This window comes from Dendropsophus ebraccatus, chromosome 6, assembly GCF_027789765.1.
Source record: "Dendropsophus ebraccatus isolate aDenEbr1 chromosome 6, aDenEbr1.pat, whole genome shotgun sequence".
Lineage (NCBI taxonomy): Eukaryota > Metazoa > Chordata > Amphibia > Anura > Hylidae > Dendropsophus > Dendropsophus ebraccatus.
Window position 1 is genome coordinate 150,389,063 of NC_091459.1, and position 26,964 is coordinate 150,416,026.

General features: G+C 46.7%; 1 protein-coding gene across 2 annotated transcripts; it reads left to right on the top strand.

Moving 5' to 3' along the window:
* Positions 1-79: 79 nt before the first annotated feature.
* LOC138794546 (perlwapin-like) lies at positions 80-26,120 on the top strand. 2 transcript variants are annotated; one of them, XM_069973269.1, is made up of 7 exons: positions 85-693; positions 10,536-10,685; positions 10,778-10,918; positions 11,016-11,159; positions 22,382-22,522; positions 22,620-22,763; positions 25,962-26,120. In XM_069973269.1, exons 1-7 carry the CDS (start codon positions 618-620, stop codon positions 25,976-25,978), a joined length of 813 nt encoding a protein of 270 aa, XP_069829370.1. In that variant the 5' UTR covers positions 85-617; the 3' UTR covers positions 25,979-26,120. The 2 variants fall into 2 exon arrangements, with proteins under 2 accessions (XP_069829372.1, XP_069829370.1); XM_069973271.1 differs by lacking the exon at positions 10,536-10,685 and having other exon boundaries at positions 80-693.
* The last annotated feature ends 844 nt before the right edge of the window (positions 26,121-26,964 follow it).

Here is a 26,964-nt window from a genome sequence, read left to right on the forward strand (position 1 = left end):
AACAAAACACAGTAATCACTGAACTCAGGGAGAACAGTGAAAAAAATTCCAATGAAGTACTCAATCAAGAGTCTCCACTGATGCCCCCAAAAATTTTTAGTAAGGGAAGTAGAAGTTACCCAAGGCAGTATGGAGGACTCAGTTACTAGTGGAGACCGCATGGGACAGTATTGATGAGGTCGCAGTTACTAAAGGAGACCACAGGGGGCAGTATTGGAGAGGTCACAGTTACTAATGGGTGCTTTATAGGATTGTAGCATTTACTAGTAGGGACCATAGGGAGCAGTATTTGATGCAATCTCAGTTACTAGTGGGAACATTCTAGTAGTCAGGACAGACTGTTCAGTGGCAATGGATTGGTCAATATATTGCTAAATAACTGATGTATTTGGTAATAAAGGCTTTAAGACCTGTCGTGTCACCAGGATTATGTGTGGGTGTGATCGTGGTGTCACCAGGATTATGTGTGGGTGTGATCATGGTGTCACCAGGACTGTGTGGGTGTGATCGTGATGTCAACAGGACTTTGTGCATGTGATTGTGGTGTCAACAGGATTTTTTATATATGACTCTCAGCCCAGTCTCAGGCTGGAGAGCTTTCATTGTGATACAGAGACATGGAGGCTATAGCTCGAACGGTCCTGCTGGTTGTGGCCCTCGTGTCGGTGATTACTGTGTATTTACCATTTGCAGGTTAGTGGAGGAGGATCTCTCCAGGGGGGGGGGGGTGCCCTGATTTGGCGTGCTAGAAATGTCTTTATAGTGTTGGCTTGGGGCAGATGTTGGGGTAGAGAAGGTTCAGTGTGTTGGGCTTTGCCGTGCCTGAACCTCTAATCCCTCCGGAAATCATCCAGTATCAGAGTTGACTGATGACAGAACACAGAGCATGTACTGTACATGTATACTGCTGATTGTGCCACAATCTGAACAATATTCTTCTTAAAGGGACAGTTACCAAAAACTGATCACCGCAGTTAATAAAATTAAGGTATTGTATCACCAAGATTTTCTTTTACAGATGATAGTCAGTTACTGAAATGTTTGTTTTACAAATCAGTGGGCAGCTATCTTGCCTAAGCTGCTTTTAACAGCATTTAATGATATGCTTTACTGCAAGGCCCATTGACTTAAGAGGGCAATAGACAGGAGCGGTTCCCTTCTATTGTTCTAATCTCTTTTAATTTTCTGACTAGTTTTTATTTACCTTTTTGTACATTGTTATGGAGGCGGCCATATTGCCTTGGCTGTTTTTAACATGTTTTACAGCAAGCCTCATGGACATAGACGACAATAGACATGCTCTGTCCCCTTGAGATGAATGTGAGACATTACTGAGCGCGCTTTGTGACCTGTGAAGAGGTCATTCCATAGGGAGCTGCTATTGTCTCCTCTATCTACTGGTGTCACATGATCCTGCAATGCTGTACAGATCACTTTACTGCAGCCTCCTCTTATCACCACAGACACAACAGAAAGTCTCAGCTTAGTTTTACTACCAGTGGTGAGAATGAGAATTGCAAAATATCAGGACTATTTTCTAACATAGCTTTTAAAAAATGGACAATTTGAAAAACATCAAAAATGCATAAAAAATGTTAATCACAAGTTTTGTTCCAATAACAGGTCATTTTCTGATGACACATTCCCTTTTAAGCTTAGTGGTCAACGGGATCTATAGTGTACAGAAGGTCCTCCATACACTGGGCTGCTTGTAAGAGCAGTGTCAGCTGAACGAGCGGGGCAGCAGTCTTATGAGGGCCACATGGCCGCAAAACTTCCTGAAGATTCGTGACTAGTCATGAACATTCAGGTCTCCTGGCGGCTGGAGAAATGAAATGCAGCCATAGGGCTGGTAGGAAAAGTGTTTCTGTGTTTTCCAGGACTCCCTAGGGCTGCATCCAACTTCTCCAGCCACTGGTAGTCAAATGCAGAACATTCGGCCAGTTCACTCATGACTAGTAATGATTTTAGGGGGGCTCTGATTACACTCTGGGTCTGATCAGTAGGGATATCTTGAACAAGAAGGCTGGACTACCATGGCTGTACTCATAAGACAATCATCAGGTCCCGATAGAAGCCTCTGATTAGGTGGCACATGATATAATTGGCCGTTTTGGCTGTCCAGGCATGGTGGGAATTGTAGTTTTGCTTCAGCTGATGGGTCAAGAGTTTGACACCTGTGCTATATGGAGTAGTGCAGAGAGTTGTGTTAATTCATACAGCTGTACAACCCTATGCGTGTCCGGTGCTTCTAGATGACGTCCGTCTTAAGTATACTTAAGGGTGTATACAGAGGTACACTCACCGGCCACTTTATTAGGTACACCATGCTAGTAACGGGTTGGACCCCCTTTTGCCTTCAGAACTGCCTCAATTCTTCGTGGCATAGATTCAACAAGGTGCTGGAAGCTTCCTCAGAGATTTTGGTCCATATTGACATAATGGCATCACACAGTTCCGCAGATTTGTCGGCTGCACATCCATGATGCGAATCTCCCGTTCCACCAAATCCCAAAGATGCTCCATTGGATTGAGATCTGGTGACTGTGGAGGCCATTGGAGTACAGTGAACTCATTGTCATGTTCAAGAAACCAGTCTGAGATGATTCTAGCTTTATGACATGGCGCATTATCCTGCTGAAAGTAGCCATCAGATGTTGGGTCCATTGTGGTCATAAAGGGATGGACATGGTCAGCAACAATACTCAGGTAGGCTGTGGCGTTGCAACGATGCTCAATTGGTACCAAGGGGCCCAAAGAGTGCCAAGAAAATATTCCCCACACCATGACACCACCACCACCAGCCTGAACCGTTGATACAAGGCAGGATGGATCCATGCTTTCATGTTGTTGACACCAATTTCTGACCCTACCATCCGAATGTCGCAGCAGAAATCGAGACTCATCAGACCAGGCAACGTTTTTCCAATCTTCTACTGTCCAATTTCGATGATCTTGTGCAAATTGTAGCCTCAGTTTCCTGTTCTTAGCTGAAAGGAGTGGCACCCGGTGTGGTCTTCTGCTGCTGTAGCCCATCTGCCTCAGAGTTGGAGGTACTGTGCGTTCAGAGATGCTCTTCTGCCTACCTTGGTTGTAACTGTTGGCTATTTGAGTCACTGTTGCCTTTCTATCAGCTCGAACCAGTCTGCCCATTCTCCTCTGACCTCTGGCATCAACAAGGCATTTCCGCCCACAGAACTGCCGCTCACTGGATGGTTTTTCTTTTTTGGACCATTCTCTGTAAACCCTAGAGATGGTTGTGCGTGAAAATCCCAGTAGATCAGCAGTTTCTGAAATACTCAGACCAGCCCTTCTGGCACCAACAACCATGCCACGTTCAAAGGCACTCAAATCACCTTTCTTCCCCATACTGATGCTCGGTTTGAACTGCAGGAAATTGTCTTGACCATGTCTACATGCCTAAATGCACTGAGTTGCCGCCATGTGATTGGCTGATTAGAAATTAAGTGGTAACGTGCAGTTGGACAGGTGTACCTAATAAAGTGGCCGGTGAGTGTATGTGTGCACTAGTCTGGCCAGAGATGTGATTGCCTTATGTAGTCCACAGATTCCTGAGCTGCTGACACCCCCACCCTTCCCCATTATAGGCAGTAACCTTTCAAACAGCAACACAAAAAAAGGCAAATGTGAATGGTGGACGTGGCCAATCCAAGTAAAATCTGTAAATGTTTTCAGTCACATAAAACCAGAGAAATGGAATTGGGTCAGTACAGTTTGTTTAGGGGCCTATTCCACGGAGCGATAATCGGCCCGATTCGGCCGATTATCGCTCCGTGGAATAGAGAGAACAATCAGCCGATGATCGTGTCATCGGCTGATCGTTCATTTAGGTTCAGACCTAAAATCATCGTTCGCCACCTGCGCATCGCTACGTGTAATAGCGGTGCGTGGCGGGCGACCGACGCGGCCAGTGATTGGCTGAGCGGTCTGTCAGTTCAGACAGACTGCTCCGAAGCTGCTGCGACTCGGGACCAGGAGAAGAAGACCTGCGCCTGGACAGGTAATGTATGAAACAAGGGCTGCAAGGACATCGGTAACGATGTCCCTGCAGCCCTCGCTAACAATTGTCAGGCCGTGGAATAGGCCCAGTAAACAAGCGCCAATCTAACAGATCGCTTGTTTACATCGTTAATCGGGCCCTGCTCAGCCTGTGGAATAGGACCCTTAGAGAAAAGAAAATGCGGCACTCACTGGCCCTGTCCATGAAAATACAAACTTTATTAAATATCAGGTCAGGTGTGTGGCTGAGACAAATGTTTCATGATTTATACCACTTTCTCACGCCTTACACTGACACACCCACCAGTGGCGTCTAACACGAACCCCTACTTAAAGGAACAGAGCTACGACAATAGAAATCAAAAAGAAGAACTCATTTAGTTGGTCATGAGAAAGTTTGGACAGCACACAATATTTTGAATCCCCAGTCCGGCTTGACCCAAAACAGGTCTTGAAAAACATTTTGGGGTTGAACCAGGTATTAAAAAATTGTCTAAAAGTCCTGTTTAATGGTGTTTTATACAGCAAATACCCCTGCAACACACTTCAAGGTAGCCTAAGGGTACTAGTACATGGAACGAGAATCGGCCGATCGCTCCATGTAATAAATACAACGATCATCGGCTGATCGTTGTTATAGGTTTGGACCTATTTCCGTTGGGCGCTGACGCCAGCGACTGACCATATACATTACCTATCCACGTTCCAGGGCTGCTGCTGCCGTCTTCTTCTCCCCGGGTCCTGTGTGCTCCAGCTTCAGAGTGGCCTGTCAGCTGACAGGCCGCCCGGCCAATCACAGGTCGCGGCAGTCCCGGCCTGTGGTTGGCTGAGTGGCCTGTCAGCTGACAGGCCACTCTGAAGTTAGAGCGCGCAGGGCCCATGGAGAAGAAGACCGCAGCAGCAGCCCTGGAACGTGGATAGGTAATGTATTTAGTTAAGCAAGGGCTGCAAGGACATCGGTAACAATGTCCCTGCAGCCCTTGTTTAACGATTATCGGGCCATGTAATAGGTCCAGTAAACGAGCGACGAGCTGCTCGTTTACAGGGCCCCCATTGGCCCGTGTAATACCACCCTAAGGCTGGTCTCACACTGGCCTCATTCTTTTTCAAAATTGTCAAGCCAGATGTTAGCTGTGAGTCAGTGGAAGTTTATGAAATGCCATACTGTCTTTTTGGAGGGTTTTTTCTCTCCTTTGGCGTTTTTTATGGCTCTGAGGCTGAGTTTTTCCAAAATGCAGCATGGTGAGGGTTTGGCTTTAAAAAAAAAAAAAAAAAATTTCCCCTATAGAGAAAACCGCCAAAAGCAAAAATAAGCCTATCACACCTAAAGTCAAAAAAGCTGAAATAATCTTTGGCAGTTTTTGGAGGACAGAAAAATGCCACGAAAAAGCTGTCTGGAGGCAACCCAAGAGAGTTTTAGAGCACTTTGAAGCCTTTTTAAGCCAATAATTATATGGCATTGAAGAAGCTCCCCAAAATGAGCCTGTTTCAGAGACAGAAATATACGTTAGTTTTGGACAGAACGTGTGGTAGGCTTCCTACCAGAGATGCAAGCTCAGGTGGTGGTGTACCGCTTATAGGAGAAAAACAGATATAGCAACATGAACCTGACCCTCTGTCCTTGCCTACTTGATGGACTGCTCTACATGGCAGTCCCTAACAAGGGAGAACAGAAAGTAGTCTGCGCCAGCAACAACCAGAAAAGGATGGGTCGCAAGTGTCAGATATAGTACAAAATCACAGAGCCTATAGATAGAACTCAAGCCGGGGTCAGAAACACAGACCAACAGACTAGTACAGAATTGAGACAAGCCGAGATCAGGAAATGCAAGCCAGGGGGTCTGGTACACACATATAGCAGGTAAGGGCTCTGAGCCACGCATTAGAACAGGCATCTGCTGACTGCAGATGCCTGTTTAAATTTTCTTTCATATTTTCTGCTGAAGCTCCAGGCCACAAGATTGGGGTGACATTCCTGTCCTTAAGAGTGTTAAAGAGGCCCCATCATCACTGGGGCAGATTGTCCTGTCTGCGGATGCTAATTTACAGCCTGACCTCAGCCTCAGCAGAAAGGCCGAAATGGTATTGAGATTTTCACCACCGTCATGCTTGCGCCAGATGCATATCCTCCTCCCCCACCACAGAAATCGTGTCCCAGCTCGGGCGTGCTCCACCTCCTCCCTTTTTCCATCAGTGTAAAGTCAGGTGTATTATGCAGGAGACAATAGAACAATAGAATCAATGGCCTTGCATGCCGCACATCATCAATCTTAAAGGGAATAAGTCATCAGAAAATGTTTTTGTTATTTTCAAGAATTTTTGGTGACTTTTTCAAATCTTTATTATAAAATAATCCTGATATATTTTCACCACAGGGCCAAACTAAGCAGAGACTTCCTGTTGTGTCTGTGGTGATAAGAGGAGGCTGCTGTAAAGTGATCGTTACAGCATTGCAGTGTCATGTGACACCAGTAGATAGAGTAGAAACTAGCAGCTTTGTGTGGAATGACCTTGTCACAGGTCACAGCGCGCACTTAGTAATGTCTCACATTCATCTGTCTATTGTCGTCTATGTCCATGAGGCTTGCTGTAAAGCATGTGACTAAATGCTGTTAAAAACAGCCCAGGCAATATGGCCGCCCCCATAACAATGTACAAAAAGTAAAATAAATTTTTTTACTTTGTAGTCAGAAAATTAAATCAGATTAGAATAAAAGAACAAGTTTTAATATAGTATAGTATAATATAGTTTAGAGACTAATCCGTAACTGAAGATTTAGGCTGCATTCACATGTTCAGTGTTTTCCCTGGTCCGTGGATGTAGTTTGCTGGCTACATCAGTCATCCGTGCAGAACCGTGGCTGTTTACATCTGTCTTCCATCTGTGTCCATGTTTTTTACGGACTGGTTAAAATTGTAGTGTAATAGTTTAAATCCATGTTTATCACGGATGTCACATCCGTCTATGTCCGCAAAAAACACGGATCTCATTGATTTCTATAGGGGAGTCTGTGCCGCGCTTCCACTCCGAGTTATAATGTGTTCTATTCTTTCGGATTGGGGATCCGTGAAAACTCTGAACATGTGAATAGCATAATGGTTCCCCCAGCAAATGCAGGAAACTGTGCAATCACTTTGCTATAAATCTGAACACGACCGCAAAGAATAAACAAATTTCCTCAACACCGGCTGCTGCGTGACTCTCCAACGTGCTCCAAAGTGTACGTGTACAAGTGTCTGTGGACTTCCGAGTGCTACAGAGGGGCTTTCAGGAGGCAGTTTGACTTCACGTTGATGCAGTGGCAGCTTATCAAGGACGGATATCACCTTGGTGAAGCCATTGAAGGAGACAACACTGGAATAAATGAGATCATGCCTCTCGTATTCATTCTGGAGCAGATGCTCACAGCCATGATGGCCCATGGTGTGGAGGAAAGCCAGTCTGTCAGATCTATGGAGGAAAGCCAGTCTGTCAGCTCTATGGAGGAAGGCCAGTCTGTCAGCTCTATGGAGGAAGGCCTGTCTGTCAGCTCTATGGAGGAAGGCCAGTCTGTCAGCTCTATGGAGGAAGGCCTGTCTGTCAGCTCTATGGAGGAAGGCCAGTCTGTCAGCTCTATGGAGGAAGGCCAGTCTGTCAGCTCTATGGAGGAAGGCCAGTCTGTCAGCTCTGGAGGAAGGCCAGTCTGTCAGCTCTATGGAGGAAGGCCTGTCTGTCAGCTCTATGGAGGAAGGCCAGTCTGTCAGCTCTATGGAGGAAGGCCAGTCTGTCAGCTCTATGGAGGAAGGCCTGTCTGTCAGCTCTATGGAGGAAGGCCAGTCTGTCAGCTCTATGGAGGAAGGCCAGTCTGTCAGCTCTATGGAGGAAGGCCAGTCTGTCAGCTCTATGGAGGAAGGCCAGTCTGTCAGCTCTATGGAGGAAGGCCAGTCTGTCAGCTCTATGGAGGAAGGCCAGTCTGTCAGCTCTATGGAGGAAGGCCAGTCTGTCAGCTCTATGGAGGAAGGCCTGTCTGTCAGCTCTATGGAGGAAGGACAGTCTTTTAGCTCTATGGAGGAAGGCCAGTCTTTTAGCTCTATGGAGGAAGGCCAGTCTGTCAGCTCTATGGAGGAAGGCCAGTCTGTCAGCTCTATGGAGCAAGGCCAGTCTGTCAGCTCTATGGAGGAAGGCCAGTCTGTCAGCTCTATGGAGGAAGGTCAGTCTGTCAGCTCTATGGAGGAAGGCCTGTCTGTCAGCTCTATGGAGGAAGGCCAGTCTGTGCGCTCTATGGAGGAAAGCCAGTCTGTCAGCTCTATGGAGGAAGGCCTGTCTTTTAGCTGTATGGAGGAAAGCCAGTCTGTCAGCTCTATGGAGGAAGGCCAGTCTGTCAGCTCTATGGAGGAAGGCCAGTCTTTTAGCTCTATGGAGGAAGGCCTGTCTGTCAGCTCTATGGAGGAAGGCCAGTCTGTCAGCTCTATGGAGGAAGGCCAGTCTGTCAGCTCTATGGAGGAAGGCCAGTCTGTCAGCTCTATGGAGGAAGGCCAGTCTGTGCGCTCTATGGAGGAAGGCCAGTCTGTGCGCTCTATGGAGGAAGGCCAGTCTGTGCGCTCTATGGAGGAAGGCCTGTCTGTCAGCTCTATGGAGGAAGGCCAGTCTGTCAGCTCTATGGAGGAAGGTCAGTCTTTCAGCTCTATGGAGGAAGGCCTGTCTGTCAGCTCTATGGAGGAAGGTCAGTCTTTCAGCTCTATGGAGGAAGGCCAGTCTGTCAGCTCTATGGAGGAAGGTCAGTCTTTCAGCTCTATGGAGGAAGGCCAGTCTGTGCGCTCTATGGAGGAAGGCCAGTCTGTCAGCTCTATGGAGGAAGGCCAGTCTGTGCGCTCTATGGAGGAAGGCCTGTCTGTCAGCTCTATGGAGGAAGGCCAGTCTGTCAGCTCTATGGAGGAAGGTCAGTCTTTCAGCTCTATGGAGGAAGGCCAGTCTGTCAGCTCTATGGAGGAAGGCCAGTCTGTCAGCTCTATGGAGGAAGGCCAGTCTGTGCGCTCTATGGAGGAAGGCCAGTCTGTCAGCTCTGTGGAGGAAGGCCAGTCTGTCAGCTCTATGGAGGAAGGCCAGTCTGTCAGCTCTATGGAGGAAGGCCAGTCTGTCAGCTCTATGGAGGAAGGCCAGTCTGTCAGCTCTATGGAGGAAGGCCAGTCTGTCAGCTCTATGGAGGAAGGTCAGTCTTTCAGCTCTATGGAGGAAGGCCTGTCTGTCAGCTCTATGGAGGAAGGCCTGTCTGTCAGCTCTATGGAGGTGAAAATACTTTCTGAGGAGGAGAGTAATGCGGACATGGACTTGACCCAGCTAGGGAAGGAGAAGGAGGTGGGCCGTGATGGCAGTGATGGTGAGGAGTTAGATGGTGGTAATGATGAGTATAATAATAATTATCAAGATCTGCAGTATTAAGGTTAAATTTAGATGTTGACCCCTCTCTATGGAGAAAAAGTCAAAAACCCAGGTACAGGATGGTTTTTAAATATATCTAGAGTTGTAACCTGCAGTATTACCAACTCGTCACTTATAAATCACGGACACAGATAAGACAATGTATCATGATTATAAGCCTGGATAAAATGGCCCAAGTTTTATTATGGTTATCACATTTTATAGACAGAAAATGGGGCGGTACTACACATATTGTAGTGTATTCATATAAAGTAAGTATAAATTCAATACAAGCGGGGTTCCAAGTCACAAGACACATACATGTCACACTCTGATAGGACAGTCCATAAATGGTCAGTAGCTTCCTGTACGGCGCAGTCAGGGTGATATAACGTGTGAGAAAGTTAAATCAAAACATTCTTTGCACTGATAATAAAGGATGATTCCCAGGGCCCAAATGTAACAAACAGTCCGGTTTCTTCAGACAATGTCCTTGAAACTGATAAGGACTTGTACGACATAGTTCATCATTCCTTATTGTCTCAATGTATCAGAAGTCTCAAGGATAGAGGGATTTCCCAGACATTAGAAATCATATAATTAACCCTATCAGGAACTCTATACTTTTATGTGCTGATGCTTCTAATTCAAAGGCCTGTATATATATGTGTAGTCCTATAGGTATTATCAAGATCTGCAGCAAGTGTGCAAGCATGGGAGGAGATGGAGGCAGGAGGGCAAAATAGGGGAATTTTTCTACCCTTCTGAGAAGGAGGCGATTATGCAGCCAGCTCACTACCGGCTTCAGACAGACATCCCTCTCAAGCAGCTCTGACCCAGGTGCCCCCCTCTACTCCACCCCTTATGCCAGCTCCATCATGTACCAACATGCACTTCTGGGTTAGCAGACGTCACCTCCTGTCATTGCATCTAACCACTGACCTACTCCGCCATGCTGCCCGGCCGGCTGGTCCTGGGGAGTGGATGAGTAGTAGAAAAATAGCAATTTTTCGATATTTGGCTGAATCTAAATTTTAACCCTTTCTATCACATTTTCCATTATTATTTTCTTCATCTTTGGTTTATTCCATATGTTGTTATTTTATGATGTTTTTAGAGTTGAGCCGTGTGTGTCCCTCATTTGACCCGGCCATCTGTATACATGCCAGACCCGGCCCAGCAGAGTGCCACAATGACATTCAGTGTAACAACTCCATGAAATGCTGCTGCTCCAACTGTGGCTGGAAATGCGTGCCCCCCGTGGAAGGTAACACCCGGCAACATGAGGGGAGAAACATCTGGTGTAGTGTGTCACCTCCAGATCACTCCGATCACTCCATGTCTTCTCTTCCTGCACAGTCAAACCCGGCCGGTGCCCCCCAATAAAGGCAAAGTGTAAGCTGACCCTCCCACCCCCAGGGTGTCACAGTGACTCTGACTGCCGAGGCCTGAAGAAGTGCTGTAATATCTGCGGAAACAGGTGCATGTATCCTGCACCAGGTACAGTTACTACAAGGCATCTCCCATGATATACTGTGTGCTCCACCAGGACTGGAGGCCGACCTTCTGCTTGTGTCCTGTCTTCTTACCTCTACAGAACCAGCTGGAATCTGCCCCAGAAATGCCGGAGAGACGTTGGAGGAACTCTCTTGTCCTTCTGTAGAGTGCTCCCGGGATTCAGACTGCCCGGCCACTGAGAAATGCTGCACTACTGGGGGCGTGCAAAAGTGTGTGACGCCAGGTAATAAAGAGGACTGGGGTCTGTAAGGGAGTACTCAGTGTGACTGAGGTAAATGTGCTCCTGAGAGGGGAGAATTCTGCTCTAGATAGCGCCCTCCACTGGCTGCGGGTGGTGGCAGTTTTGTGAATATTATCTATATATCCATACATTTTACAATCTGAAGGGTGTTCTATTCCATTTTGTAACCTCAGACAGTAGAGAAGTAAGACCAGTAACCTCATATCTGGATGTCAGTGAGAATAGGAGTCGGGCGTAATGGAAAATCACTGCATGATTCCTTTGTTCTGGGAGAGATAAGCCGCAATCGGAGCTTTTTAGCTGCTGCTTACCCCTCCCCTCCTTATAGAGAACTCAGGATCGCTCAGCAGTGCTGGATGTTACTGTGTATGGGGGGGACAGGATCTGAATAATTGCTCGGCCACCTTTAATTTTAGGATCACTGTGCCCCAAATATTCGGGCCCACCCTTGTCTCCCTCGTAAACCTCTGTTATACTCAGGCAAATCTGTATGCCTTCTCCGTGAGGAGATGAGGGTTCACCACGCACAGTAGTGAAGTTGATGTTGTGGAAAACCATATTGTCCAATAGGATATAATCTACCATGTTGCATCCTTGTAGGGGCTCGCGGGGTGATCACCATAGACATCCAAATCTTTAAATCCTGTTAAAATTTATTGGTCAGTAATGATGTTTGCCAGCTATAGGTCCAGTCTTAATAAAAATGTGACGTTGCTCTGACGTCACTGAGGGTTTCTGTTCAGAAGACACAATAAGAAGAATGACGGCACCTAGTAGTGTCAGGCGGCTGCTGCGAGAGCAAGCAGAATGAAAACTCATCGACGTCATTGGTAGAGAAGGGAAGGTTCTCTTCACATTACACTATGGAGAAAGAGAAGCTAGAGAGGGTCCTGAATTGGTTGAAACTATATGTAGATACAGAACAACTCATGGGCAAGGACAATATAAAGGTCTGCCAAGAACTTAGATGTATTGCGGAGAGAGTCTGTACTGTACATACAACAATGACATATCCAGCAGAGGGGACACGGGGGGGGGGGGGGGGGGTCATGATGTCTTCAGAGTTCTCTGTAGTCCAACCTTAGGCATCATTCACATGTCCGTAGTTCTGTCCACAATAAGGCCAGCAATAAGGCCCCATACATTTCAATGGCCACTTGTGTACTATGCAGAGGTCCGTGAATTGACAACTACGGATGCACATCCATAGTGCGGCCCAAAATTACGTGTGAATGAGGCCTTAGGTCTATGGTAAGGATGATACGTTTCCATGCAAAAAATCATTATGGGCAGGAGGTTGGGTGGAGGTTTTAAAAAAAGACAATATGCTCACCTGTGCCCGCGCTGCACCTCATCACTGAGCTCCCGTACCCCGCTGGGTGTCCTCCCGGTATCCGGGTACGTCACAACCCAGGTTGAATGTCACAAGCAGGTGGGATTTAGCCCATTCAGCCAATCATTGACTGCAGCGTTTTCCCACCCCAGTAACTGACTGGCTGAGCGGGGCATCCGTCTACTGGGTCATGATGTAGCTGAAGGGAAGCTAAGAAGACAGCCGTCTGGGGTCCAGGAGCAGGGCGCGGAGCTGTGCAGGCATCGGGACAGGTGACTATAACTTCTTTTTTATATTCCGTCAGCCCGGAATTAATTATTTGCCCTGTTCCATACTTCCCCTCTAACTGATTAGTAATGCAATCCACATGGCGAGTGCCCTGTAACCACCCGCTAGGAAGACACAGATGCATATTTTTTTCTTCTATACAGACGGAGGAGACAGACACAGCTGTAGGGCTGCAGCTGTTTTACTATATTTACTTTTTTTTATTTTTGTTTATGCTTTTTTTTCCCTTAGTGTTTACCGGGAGATGTTCTGGCTTATGTTGTGCATGGTCCCGAGGTTTCTCCTGGTCTCTGTGCTATCCCCCCTACCCTGTTGTTTAACTGGGACAAGGATATGGCATAGAGATCTGGCCGTACATGGGCCTCATATATAGCTGTTTAGCACATTCTGCTGCACTCTCCTATGGGCTGACTCGCTGGGATTGTGTGCGGTTCCGCTCACATTATAATCCATACTGTTAGTATAGTATCACTTTATGATTATGGTCTCTCACACATTTGTGTTTTTGTCGAGCCCATCTACTAGGAGAGCAGGTCTGAGCACAATATTCATGCACAATATGTGAGCAGCCCTTGCCAGAAGTATGGGATCTGAACTCCTGCTCTAAATGCTCGGCAGCTGAACACCACACCACCACAGGTCATAATAATAATAGTTACTGTCAGGGTTTAAAGGTTGGTAAGTGGAGATGTTTCAGAGAGTGAAGTCCTCTCTCAAATGTCCTCAGCGTGCCCAGTCATTCCCCTCATCTGATACAGGGTCTTCCCTGCAAAAAGACTGGAAAGCGGACTGGCTGCAAAAACACTGGAAAGTGGACTGGCTGCAAAAAGACTGGAAAGCGGACTGGCTGCAAAAAGACTGGAAAGCGGACTGGCTGCAAAAAGACTGGAAAGCGGACTGGCTGCAAAAAGACTGGAAAGCGGACTGGCTGCAAAAAGACTGGAAAGCGGACTGGCTGCAAAAAGACTGGAAAGCGGACTGGCTGCAAAAAGACTGAAAAGCGGACTGGCTGCAAAAAGACTGGAAAGCGGACTGGCTGCAAAAAGACTGGAAAGCGGACTGGCTGCAAAAAGACTGGAAAGCGGACTAGCTGCAAAACGACTGGAAAGCGATTTGATCAAGGGGCCAAATTCAGAGCTTTGTACAAGCTAGAACCTGATCTATGCTCAAAATGGGAATGGCCTCCTAAGGGCGCTCTCTCACGTACATGTGGTGCATGGCGTTTTTTTCAGCCATTTATTTTTTTCTGGCATTTTTTCTAGAGTTTTTTATTTTATGTGTACATGATGCACATGATTTTTGCAGTTTAGGAGTTTTTTTGTGCTGAACTTTTTGTTTTCTCTGCCATCAAATGACCTAGTTGCTGGACCACAAAAAATTACAAAAAATGCCATACGCATAGCAATGGCGTTTTTGAGACAACCAGCAGGCCATACGGCAGGCGTACGCCAGGGAGAAGGGGCGAATCTTTACCTGGATCTTCATCTGGATAGACCTGATATACCTGAACTATTTTCTTACCAGAAAACATTTCAGAATGGAGTCCATACATTCTGCCACCATGAACATCCAACAGGGAGACGTCTTGGCAAAAACAGATCTTCATGACACATATCTGCACATAACAATCCTTAAAGCCCATAGGTGATTTCTGCATCTGGCACTCGGCACTTCTCACTCAGTAATACATCTCCAGCTTACCTGCCTTCTGTTCACCATCAGTTCAGCACCTCATGTTTTCACCAAGGTGGCAGTAGTTCTGGCAGCAGCCCTGAGAAGGAAGGATTTATTACAACATACTTGAACGACTGGTTCCTGAGAGCTCCATCAAGGGAGATGTCAGGATACAGTGCTTCTCCAGTCACTGGTTTATTATGAACCATAAGAAATCTATCCTAATTCCATCATAATGGATCCAGTTTCTGGCATTGATAATTGGTACTCAGATGAGGACCCTTCAGCTGTCTAAAGTCAGGATTATCAAAATCCGGCAAGCATTACAGTTCCTCAGAACTTGCAGAATCAGAACAGCTATGAAGGTACTCTATCTATTACTTTCAAGCATAAAGCAATACCATGGGCAAACTTTTGTGTTCTCCATTTCTGGAACAAGTCCCAACAGGGCCTAGAGAACCAGATGCCTCTATTTCCCTCACTCAAGTAGAGTCTCGTTTGGTGGCTGTCTTTTCCTCATCTGACCATTGGGAAATCTCTTATTTTACCATCCCCCTAGAGTGATTACCGCGAATGCATCAAGCGTGGGCTGGGGTGCCCATGTAGGAACACACTGGATACAGGAAGGATGGTCCCTGGAGGGGAAGTCTCTTTCCTCAAATCTCAGGGAGCTCAGAGCAGTTTAAGTTGGTACTATACCGCTTTTCAGAATTACTGTATAATCATGTGATACAGGTGCAATCTGACAACCTCTCAGCGGTCTATTATCCCAACAAACTGGGGAATAAGAAGCCTCCAGTTGGAGGAAGAGTGTGCACAAATTATGCTGGGGAGTAATGCTGCGTTTACACGTAACGATTATCGTGCGAATTTGCGCGATAACGGTCGAATTGGAACGATAATCGTACGTGTAAACGCAGTGAACGATCGAACGACGCACGATAAATCGTACATCGTGATCTTTCATCAGGTCAGCAAATCGTCGTTCATCGTACGCAAAAAATTCGCAAATCGTTCCGTGTGAACAGTCGTTCGCCGATTTAACCAATGTGTGAGATAGGCTTAAACGATCGCAAAACGATCGCAGTGCGAATTTTCGTACGATATATCGTACCGTCTAAACGCTGATCGTTATAAAAAAAAAATCGTAAATCCGACATCGCTAATCGTACGATCGGGCCAATAATCGTTACGTGTAAACGCAGCATAAGAAGAGCGTGTCATCTATCTCAGCCATTCGTATCAAGGCTTTGCTGAACCTTTAGGGTGCGTTCACACCTACCGCATCCGCAGCTTATTTTTCCACGGAAATCCGCAGGTCTGGTAGTGCGGATTTCAACCTGCGAGCAATCCGCGTATGTGTGCGTTTTGCGTTTTTTCCGCAGCAAGTTTATCGCAACTGAAATGTCCGTTTAAAATGTCTCTCATTCTAAACGGACATTTCAGTTGCGATAAACTTGCTGCAGAAAAACCGCAAAACGCACACATACGTGGATTTCTCGCAGGTTGAAATCTGCACTACCAGACCTGCGGATTTCCGCGGAAAAATAAGCTGCGGATGCGGTAGGTGTGAACGCACCCTTAAGCAGATTGGCTGAGCTGCAGTTTCCTTCTTCCAGGAAAGTGGGAGCTGAACCTTAATATCTTCAAGAAGATCATCAGCAAGTGAGGTACTCCAACAATGGATGTGATGGCCTCACAATCAAATGCCAAACTTCATCCATTCTGCTTCCTCTCCAGGGAAAGCCAGTTGCCGTAGACGGCCTGTTAATCCACTGGAAAGCAGTCTTCAGATAAATCTTGCCTCCATTTCTCATAATTCCATGGGTCCTGAGGAAGATCAAGCAGGAGAAGGTAGAAGCCCTTCTCCTCTATTGGCCAAGGAGAGCCTCACATTAAAACTCACCTTATAATTATCAAAAGCAGAAGTTTGGAAGCTGCCCTAACAAGAGGATCTCCTGACCCAATCAGGCATGAAGTGGCCCCATGTGATCCTTCTCCAGTTAACAGTATGGATGATGAGAGAACAACATTGAAGAGAAGAGATCTTTCTGAAGAATTTGTGAATACCATCCCAGCTTCTAGAAGACCCAGCACAGACAAGGTATACCCAAAAATTGGAAACTATGTTCCTTTTGGTGTGCTGAAACCTCCAGATCTCCAAGAGAAGCCAGTTCTCTCCTCCGGTACTGACATAACGGTTAGGATACTATTACACAAAGCGATTATCGGCTGTACTTGGCTGACTATCGGCCCTTCCAGACAATAGTCGTTTCAGGTAATAGGTCATGTTTAAAATCAATGATCAACCAACATGCACGATGTCAGCTGATTCTTAATTGATCATTTAAAGCATGACCTAAAATCCTGATAACGGTAGCGATGGTCTGCTGGCCGTAGTTCCATATAATAGGAACAATGGCCACTACTTTCTCCTATGGGCCACCTAGACGACCCTCCCACAGTTCCCCGCAGCTGTCTGTGCTATTACACGCACAGACATAGAGCAAGGAACAAGCAAGCGCTTACCTGACAGGTTGGTGCTTGCTTGCTTTGAAGTATGGGGCCATCTAATACAGCCCTTAGATTAGGGCCTCAAGTTTAATTCGCTGAAGGTACATCTTATGGCAATAAATCCTCACTTGGAGAGCCTCTTCTAGGAGTACCCCTGGTGTCAAAATTTTTGAGGGCCATAGCAAAGCTCAGACTCTCCTATCATATTCCAATCCCATTCTGTTTTAAGACATCTGTGTAATCGTTCCTTTCAGCCTTTAGGGTTTGCTCACATCAAGATGCCATCACCGAGAACTGTTTCTTGTTGCTATTGTAAGTCCTTTATCCTGCAGGGATCCATACATATACTTCCTCATGCCGGTATCCTTAGGTCAATGCCGAAAGTTTCTTCATCTGTGAACCTGTATCTGGAATCATATTACCTCTGCTTGAAGATTCTTCAGATCAAGATCTTCACCTTCTTGATGTCTAAAGGGCAATTTCCTGCTACTTAGAGAATAGCAGTAGTGAGAGCATCAGAAGCTCTCTTCTTGCTCATATCAAGGGGCTATAGCTAGCAAAGCATTATTATCCAGATGGACCAGGGAGCTTATCATGTCCTGCTATTCTTCTAAAGGCCGTGAGTCTCCGTTATCCATCAGAACCCATTCAGTGTCACGGCAGTAAGACACTCTAAGGGTATGTGCGCACTGTGGAATGGCGATGGATAACCCGTCGCGCATTCTGCAGCTCTCACCCGCTGGCGGACTGATGCGGGTGCGTGCATCTCCACCCATGTCATAGACTCCATTCTATGCACGCCTGGATTCCGTCGTCCGTCCAAACAATGAACACGTTCATTCTTTGGACAGACTGCGGAATCCGTTGCCATTCCGCAGTGTGCACGTACCCTAAAAGAGATGTAAAGCTGCTACCTCGTCATCAGCCAACACCTTCATCCAGCACTACAGGCTCCACATCATTCCTTCTGAGGGTGCAGCCTCTAGCAAAGGGGTGATCCAAGATGCCGCCAAATAGTAAATCTCCCCTTTTACTTTGTTATTACTTTGCATTTCCCATTGGGTGCTGCTGAAGAAGACCAGGTAGTTTAAAAATTTCTTACCTGTAATTCTCATTTCCTGGAGTCCATAGGCAGCACAATAATCCTGCCCAATAAAATTTCTATTGCTACATAAATTACACATCTGTGTCTTCCTAGCAGGTGGTTATATATATATATAATGTGTATATATATATATATATATATATATATATATATATATGATTGCCTAACCAGTTATGTATACTTACTACTAGGTTTAATCCTCTCTTATCCAGTTAGACCAGGTTAACCCATGGTGTGCTGCCTATGGGCTCCAGGAAATGAACATTTTCTTATTATTTTCTTCATTGTTGGTTTATTTTATTTGTGGTATTTTATGATGTTTTTAGAGTTGAGCCGTGTGTGTCCCTCATTTGACCCGGCCATCTGTATACATGCCAGACCCGGCCCAGCAGAGTGCCACAATGACAGTCAGTGTAACAATTCCATGAAATGCTGCTGCTCCAACTGTGGCTGGAAATGCGCACCCCCCGTGGAAGGTACAACACAACACAGCACAAAAAAGGGCCAAAAGCCCAAACCACACCCACATCATCCCATATTTAAAAAATAACTTTTAATTGGCTTCTAATAAAATAGTAACTGTGTCTTGTTTCTGCTAGTTTAAAATCACCCTGACTACTGTCCCTAATAGATAATCGCTCCTATAAAGATAAAGTGGATCAGGTGCTGCAGACTATTCCTCATCACTAATAATACCTATATATATATATATATATATATATATATATATATATATATATATATAGTCACTGGGACAGGTAAAGACTATATTAAAACAATGACCGCTTATATGAGGGCTTATAACAATGCGGCGCCCCAATTAGCCTGTTTATAGGTCCTCATATGCATCTCCTGGGGTCAAGCAACCAATCTGCCAATCATGAACTACAATACTAGATAATCGTCCATATTGTGTGTATATAACCAATCACCTCCAACTACGTCAAAGACCAACGGTTGATGGCAGTGGACGTTATTAGATGACGATCTGATGACGTGTCCTACCTCGTCATTGGTCCATCCGTCATCTCTCCCCAATCTCAGCATCAGACCGCCAGTGCGTCACCGCCATCCCCCGTATTACCTCCGGGTCGCGTAGCGCTGCATGTGATAGAGAGATCACATGACATAGTCAGTCAAATGTTGCTGACATAATCGTCATGGTCATGTGATACTTGTAATGACTGGAGTCGTGGATCCCCTGGACCGTCACTAGCGATGGCGTAAGCCGCACCAGGGAGCAAAGTCTAAGGGGCTGCTGGTCTTCACCAGAGCCCACCACAAGGTGGGATGGACTTGCTGCTGCAGGTGACCCCCCAGGTCGCTACCCCTGGCTTGGCTTGGTAGTGACGGCGGATGAGGTGTAGCAGGAACAGTAGGTAAGCAGGCAGGCAGGTAGGCAGTTGGACACACGGATAACAGTCACAAGTGGAACCGCAGATGGCAGAACAACGGACAGGAACAATGGCAGGAACAACAGGTAGCTGGGACTGAACACATTAGGAAGCATGTAGAGGCTCCAACACCTGTGGTGGGGCAGGGCTGTAATTTATAGGAGAGTCTCAGAGCAGAGCAGCACTCAATTAAAGGCACAGTGACCCTTTATGTTATAGCAGAGCCGGCGCACACTCCCTAGGAGACAGGGAAGCGCCTGTCGGGCTGACAGGGAGCTGGAGGAGGAGGAACCCCGGCACAGAGCAGGAGATGGGGCAGCAGCGGCACGGCGAGAGGTATGTGACAATACTACTATGCATAATGATGTGGCCAAAACTCCGCTCACATGATCCGGGCCGGTCAACCCTCAGGCCATTAACTCTATGAATGCCTATCTAATGGGCCGCGCATGCGCACTGTAAGTATAGGTAAGTATATGTACAATTATCCAGCTAGCCTCTTCTCTTAGTAATAATTTATCCCAGCAGCCCTTGCGTGGTCCTAGTTTGGGCTGAGAAATCCCTATGAAATGCAGGGCTTCACATTTCCCAGAATGAAAAGTGCGTATGTGTCTCGAGATTGGTGCATCTTCCACGTTTCTAATTGTACTCAGATGTTTGGAGATTCTCCTACGGAACTCTTGTACTGTCTTGCCAACATAAACTTTTGGGCATTCACGTATAGTAATATAAATGATACCCTTCGTTCTGCAATTAATAAATTGTCGTATATCGCAGGTCTTGGAATCAACTGGATTCCAAAATTCCTTTGTTGTAGTCACAAATCTGCAGAATTGGCACCTTCCATCCGGATGGATATATGGATATACGGATATAGTGCCATGTCATATAGACACAATCATTTCAATCTGGAATTGTTCATCTTTAATTGTGACTGTCCGTGTTATATCATCTGGATGCAAATGTCATCCTTCTTCTGCCTGAGGAATTCATTTTTTGTCCTCCTGTCAATTCCAATTCTATCAGACTTGCATATACAGTAAGCGCTAGCCTGCACATATATATATATATATATATATATATGTATACTTGGTGTGACTTTGATATTTTGAATAATTGTATATATTCTTACCTTTAAAGTGTAACTGTCATGTTTTTTTTTATTGCAGAAATCAGTAGTATAAGCGAGTTTAAGAAACTCTGTAATAGGTTTCATCAGCCAAAAAAGCCTCCTTCTGTACTCAAGAAGCAATCTCCCAGCCTCCCCCCCCCCCCCTGACTTCTTATCTGTGCATTATCAGACAAACACGTCTTCATTACAGAGAAGCCAGTGAAGACGGGCTCTGCTCTCTCCATTGTAAGCCTATGAAGGGGGGAGGGGCTGGGGGAGATGAGGGAGCAGGAAGAGGTGACATGAAGGTCAGCTGTTTGTAGACTCTCTGGGCACCTAAAACGCTAAATTCAGGGGTCAGAAAGGTTAGTGTTTATCTATGAACTTACTGAGAGAAGATTGCAGGGTGTTGTGCTGTGCAGGACTGCTCCGTGCTCACTCACTCCTAACAGCCCCTCCCCTCTCCATAGCCACATAATGGAGACAAAAATCCTGCTTCATCTGATGTGAGGGGGGAGGCTGGGAGATTGCTTTTTCAGTACAGAAGGAAACTCTTAGTACATAAAACCTATTACAGAGTTTCTTAAAATCTGAAATGACAGTTTCGCTTTAATAAGAGTAGCTGAAAAGATGCTGGTGTTGACCGATATATTCACATTATGAATTCTAAAATGATCTTAAATGAGTTTGTATTTGATCATATAGTATTTTGGAATAACAGGAAGGCCATGGAGAACGAATATTTTCATTTCATACTTTATCAGGCATTGTTACAGTGCGCATGCGCGGCCCATTAGATAGGCATTCATAGAGTTAATGGCCTGAGGGTTGACCTGCCCGGATCATGTGAGCGGTGTTTTGGCAACGTCATTATGCATAGTAGTATCACATGACCATAACAATTATGTCAGCAACATTTGACTGACTATGTCATGTGATCTCTCTATTACATGCAGCGCTACGCGACCCGGAGGTAATACGGGGGATGGCGGTGACGCACTGGCGGTCTGATGCTGAGATTGAGGAGAGATGACGGATGGATCAATGACGAGGTAGGACACGTCATCAGATCGTCATCTAATAACGTCCACTGCCATCGACCGTTGGTCTTTGGCGTCTGACGTAGTTGGAGGTGATTGGTTATATACACACAATATGGACGATTATCTAGTATTGTAGTTCATGATTGGCAGATTGGTTGCTTGACCCCAGGAGATGTATATGAGGACCTATAAACAGAGGCTAATTGGGGCGCCGCATTGTTATAAGCCCTCCTCCTGATGACGCCCATGATTAGGTGAAGATAGTTGAGGGGCGATGCGGTCATTGTTTTAATATACTCTTTATCTGTCCCAGTGACTATATATATATATATATATATATATATATATATATATATATATATATATATATATAGGTATTATTAGTGATGAGGAATAGTCTGCAGCACCTGATCCACTTTATCTTTATAGGAGCGATTATCTATTAGGGACAGTAGTCAGGGTGATTTTAAACTAGCAGAAACAAGACACAGTTACTATTTTATTAGAAGCCAATTAAAAGTTATTTTTTAAATATGGGACCATGTGGGTGTGGTTTGGGCTTTTGGCCCTTTTTGTGCTGTGTTGTGTATACGTCCACCAATTGGTTTCCCAAAAGGCACTTAGTTTAGGTTTGTTTATGCCCCGTGGAAGGTAACACCCGGCGACATGAGGGAGAAACATCTGGTGTAGTGTGTCACCTCCAGATCACTCCGATCACTCCATGTCTTCTCTTCCTGCACAGTCAAACCCGGCCGGTGCCCCCCAATAAAGGCAAAGTGTAAGCTGACCCTCCCACCCCCAGGGTGTCACAGTGACTCTGACTGCCGAGGCCTGAAGAAGTGCTGTAATATCTGCGGAAACAGGTGCATGAAGCCTGCACCAGGTACAGTTACTACAAGGCATCTCCCATGATATACTGTGTGCTCCACCAGGACTGGAGGTCGACCTTCTGCTTGTGTCCTGTCTTCTTACCTCTACAGAACCAGCTGGAATCTGCCCCAGAAATGCCGGAGAGACGTTGGAGGAACTCTCTTGTCCTTCTGTAGAGTGCTCCCGGGATTCAGACTGCCCGGCCACTGAGAAATGCTGCACTACTGGGGGCATGCAAAAGTGTGTGACGCCAGGTAATACAGAGGACTGGGGTCTTCATGCAGCGGGGTCTGTGCTGGCTTCTGTACACTGCCCAGATATACCCAGCCACACATCACACTGCCCAGATATACCCAGCCACACATCACACTGCCCAGATATACCCAGCCACACATCACACTGCCCAGATATACCCAGCCACACATCACACTGCCCAGATATACCCAGCCACACATCACACTGCCCAGATATACCCAGCCACACATCACACTGCCCAGATATACCCAGCCACACATCACACTGCCCAGATATACCCAGCCACACATCACACTGCCCAGATATACCCAGCCACACATCACACTGCCCAGATATACCCAGCCACACATCACACTGCCCAGATATACCCAGCCACACATCACACTGCCCAGATATACCCAGCCACACACATCACACTGCTCGGATATATCCAGCCACACACATCACACTGCCCAGATATATCCAGCCACACACATCACACTGCCCAGATATACCCAGCCACACACATCACACTGCCCAGATATACCCAGCCACACATCACTGCCCAGATATACCCAGCCACACATCACACTGCCCAGATATACCCAGCCACACACATCACACTGCCCAGATATACCCAGCCACACACATCACACTGCCCAGATATATCCAGCCACACACATCACACTGCCCAAATATACACAGCCACACATCACACTGCCTAGATATATCCAGCCACACATCACTGCCCAGATATACCCAGCCACACATCACACTGCCCAGATATACCTAGCCACATCACACTGCCCAGATATATCCAGCCACACATCACACTGCCCAGATATACCCAGCCACACATCACACTGCCCAGATATACCCAGCCACACATCACACTGCCCAGATATACCCAGCCACACATCACACTGCCCAGATATATCCAGCCACACATCACACTGCCCAGATATACCCAGCCACATATCACACTGCCCAGATATACCCAGCCACATATCACACTGCCCAGATATACCCAGCCACACACATCACACTGACCAGATATATCCAGCCACACATCACACTGCCCAGATATACCCAGCCACACATCACACTGCCCAGATATACCCAGCCACACACATCACACTGCCCAGATATACCCAGCCACACATCACACTGCCCAGATATACCCAGCCACACATCTTACTGCCCAGATATACCCAGCCACACACATCACACTGCCCAGATATACCCAGCCACACATCACACTGCCCAGATATACCCAGCCACACACATCACACTGCCCAGATATACCCAGCCACACATCACACTGCCCAGATATACCCAGCTACACATCACACTGCCCAGATATACCCAGCCACATATCACACTGCCCAGATATACCCAGCCACACATCACACTGCCCAGATATACCCAGCCACACATCACACTGCCCAGATATACCCAGCCACACATCTTACTGCCCAGATATACCCAGCCACACACATCACACTGCCCAGATATACCCAGCCACACATCACACTGCCCAGATATACCCAGCCACACATCACACTGACCAGATATATCCAGCCACACATCACACTGCCCAGATATACCCAGCCACACACATCACACTGCCCAGATATACCTAGCCACACATCACACTGCCCAGATATATCCAGCCACACATCACACTGCCCAAATATACCCAGCCACACATCACACTGCCCAGATATACCCAGCCACACATCACACTGCCCAGATATACCCAGCCACACATCACACTGCCCAGATATACCCAGCTACACATCACACTGCCCAGATATACCCAGCTACACATCACACTGCCCAGATATATCCAGCCACACACATCACACTGCCCAGATATACCCAGCCACACATCACACTGCCCAGATATACCCAGCCACACATCTTACTGCCCAGATATACCCAGCCACACACATCACACTGCCCAGATATACCCAGCCACACATCACACTGCCCAGATATACCCAGCCACACACATCACACTGCCCAGATATACCCAGCCACACATCACACTGCCCAGATATACCCAGCTACACATCACACTGCCCAGATATACCCAGCCACATATCACACTGCCCAGATATACCCAGCCACACATCACACTGCCCAGATATACCCAGCCACACATCACACTGCCCAGATATACCCAGCCACACATCTTACTGCCCAGATATACCCAGCCACACACATCACACTGCCCAGATATACCCAGCCACACATCACACTGCCCAGATATACCCAGCCACACATCACACTGACCAGATATATCCAGCCACACATCACACTGCCCAGATATACCCAGCCACACACATCACACTGCCCAGATATACCTAGCCACACATCACACTGCCCAGATATATCCAGCCACACATCACACTGCCCAAATATACCCAGCCACACATCACACTGCCCAGATATACCCAGCCACACATCACACTGCCCAGATATACCCAGCCACACATCACACTGCCCAGATATACCCAGCTACACATCACACTGCCCAGATATACCCAGCTACACATCACACTGCCCAGATATATCCAGCCACACACATCACACTGCCCAGATATACCCAGCCACACATCACACTGCCCAGATATATCCAGCCACACATCACACTGCCCAAATATACCCAGCCACACATCACACTGCCCAGATATACCCAGCCACACATCACACTGCCCAGATATACCCAGCCACACATCACACTGCCCAGATATACCCAGCCACACATCACACTGCCCAGATATATCCATCCACACATCACACTGCCCAGATATACCCAGCTACACATCACACTGCTCGGATATATCCAGCCACACATCACACTGCCCAAATATACCCAGCCACACATCACACTGCCCAGATATACCCAGCCACACATCACACTGCCCAGATATACCCAGCCACACATCACACTGCCCAGATATACCCAGCCACACATCACACTGCCCAGATATACCCAGCTACACACATCACACTGCCCAGATATACCCAGCTACACATCACACTGCTCGGATATATCCAGCCACACACATCACACTGCCCAGATATACCCAGCCACACACATCACACTGCTCGGATATATCCAGCCACACACATCACACTGCCCAGATATACCCAGCCACACATCAGTAGTAAAATTCTAAAATACTTAATATTTTAACCTTTTCCTGCAGATGATGAGGATGGTTGATGAGGAGGATCATGGGACCTTCTGGATCCGTCCAAGCTTACCTTATATTTGGGATGATGGAAACTTCTACAACTATTAATGTCATAAAGAAGTAAAATCAATAAAGTTGTTTGATATTCTGGAGCCACCTGTTTGGATTATGTCTCTATGTGGAAGATGGTTCTAATGTATTATACATGATGCCACCCAGGAGACCCCGATATGAGGGCCAGCAACTGCAGCAAGGTCTCAGGCTATGATTATGGCGCCATATGGGGGTCTCCCTACGGGGCCTGGCCTGGCAGTCTATCACCAGTAGTAGTCTATTCCCTGAGGACATTTCCATCCCTACTGACGTCTTCAGCATAGTCTGTGATGGAAGAGCCCCTCAGAGGTTTTGGCTCATGGGTCAGAGGACCCTCTGTGGATTTTATTGTATTAGAGAACAGAAGCGATCAGGCAGAAGATATGCTGAACTCACATTAGATGGTTGGATGGACCCATCATGGTTTTGCCATCACATGTAAATTAGTATGGACAATGACCTTCAGGTCATGTGGTCTGTAGATCCGCCATCTGTGTGACTTATTAAACATGAACTCAATAACTAGTGTTTGTGTGTGTGTGTGTGGGGGGGGGGGGGCATATACTCTATTGTGGAAAGCCAGGAGTGTACAAAGAAGGGTGTGAAGATGCAAGTCAGGTCCTTGTGCAGATTATTCTTCCACACTCCCATGTCCCTGCCTGTCAGCCTCCACCTTTTTTCATCCCTTGTGGGGGTGCTGGCCGTCATCTCCCCTAGTCCCCCTGTTGGTCACTCCATCAATCAGAATTTTGACTATGAGGAAGATGCAACATTATCTTATTTATTGACCCCTCTTTGCATCACATGACACTCTTTAGCGGTGGTGGAGATGGTGGAGATGTCTCGGAGGATGGTAGAGATCATGGAGATGGTGGTGAGGTTTCGGAGGATGGTGGTGAGGTCTAGGAGGATGGTGGTGAGG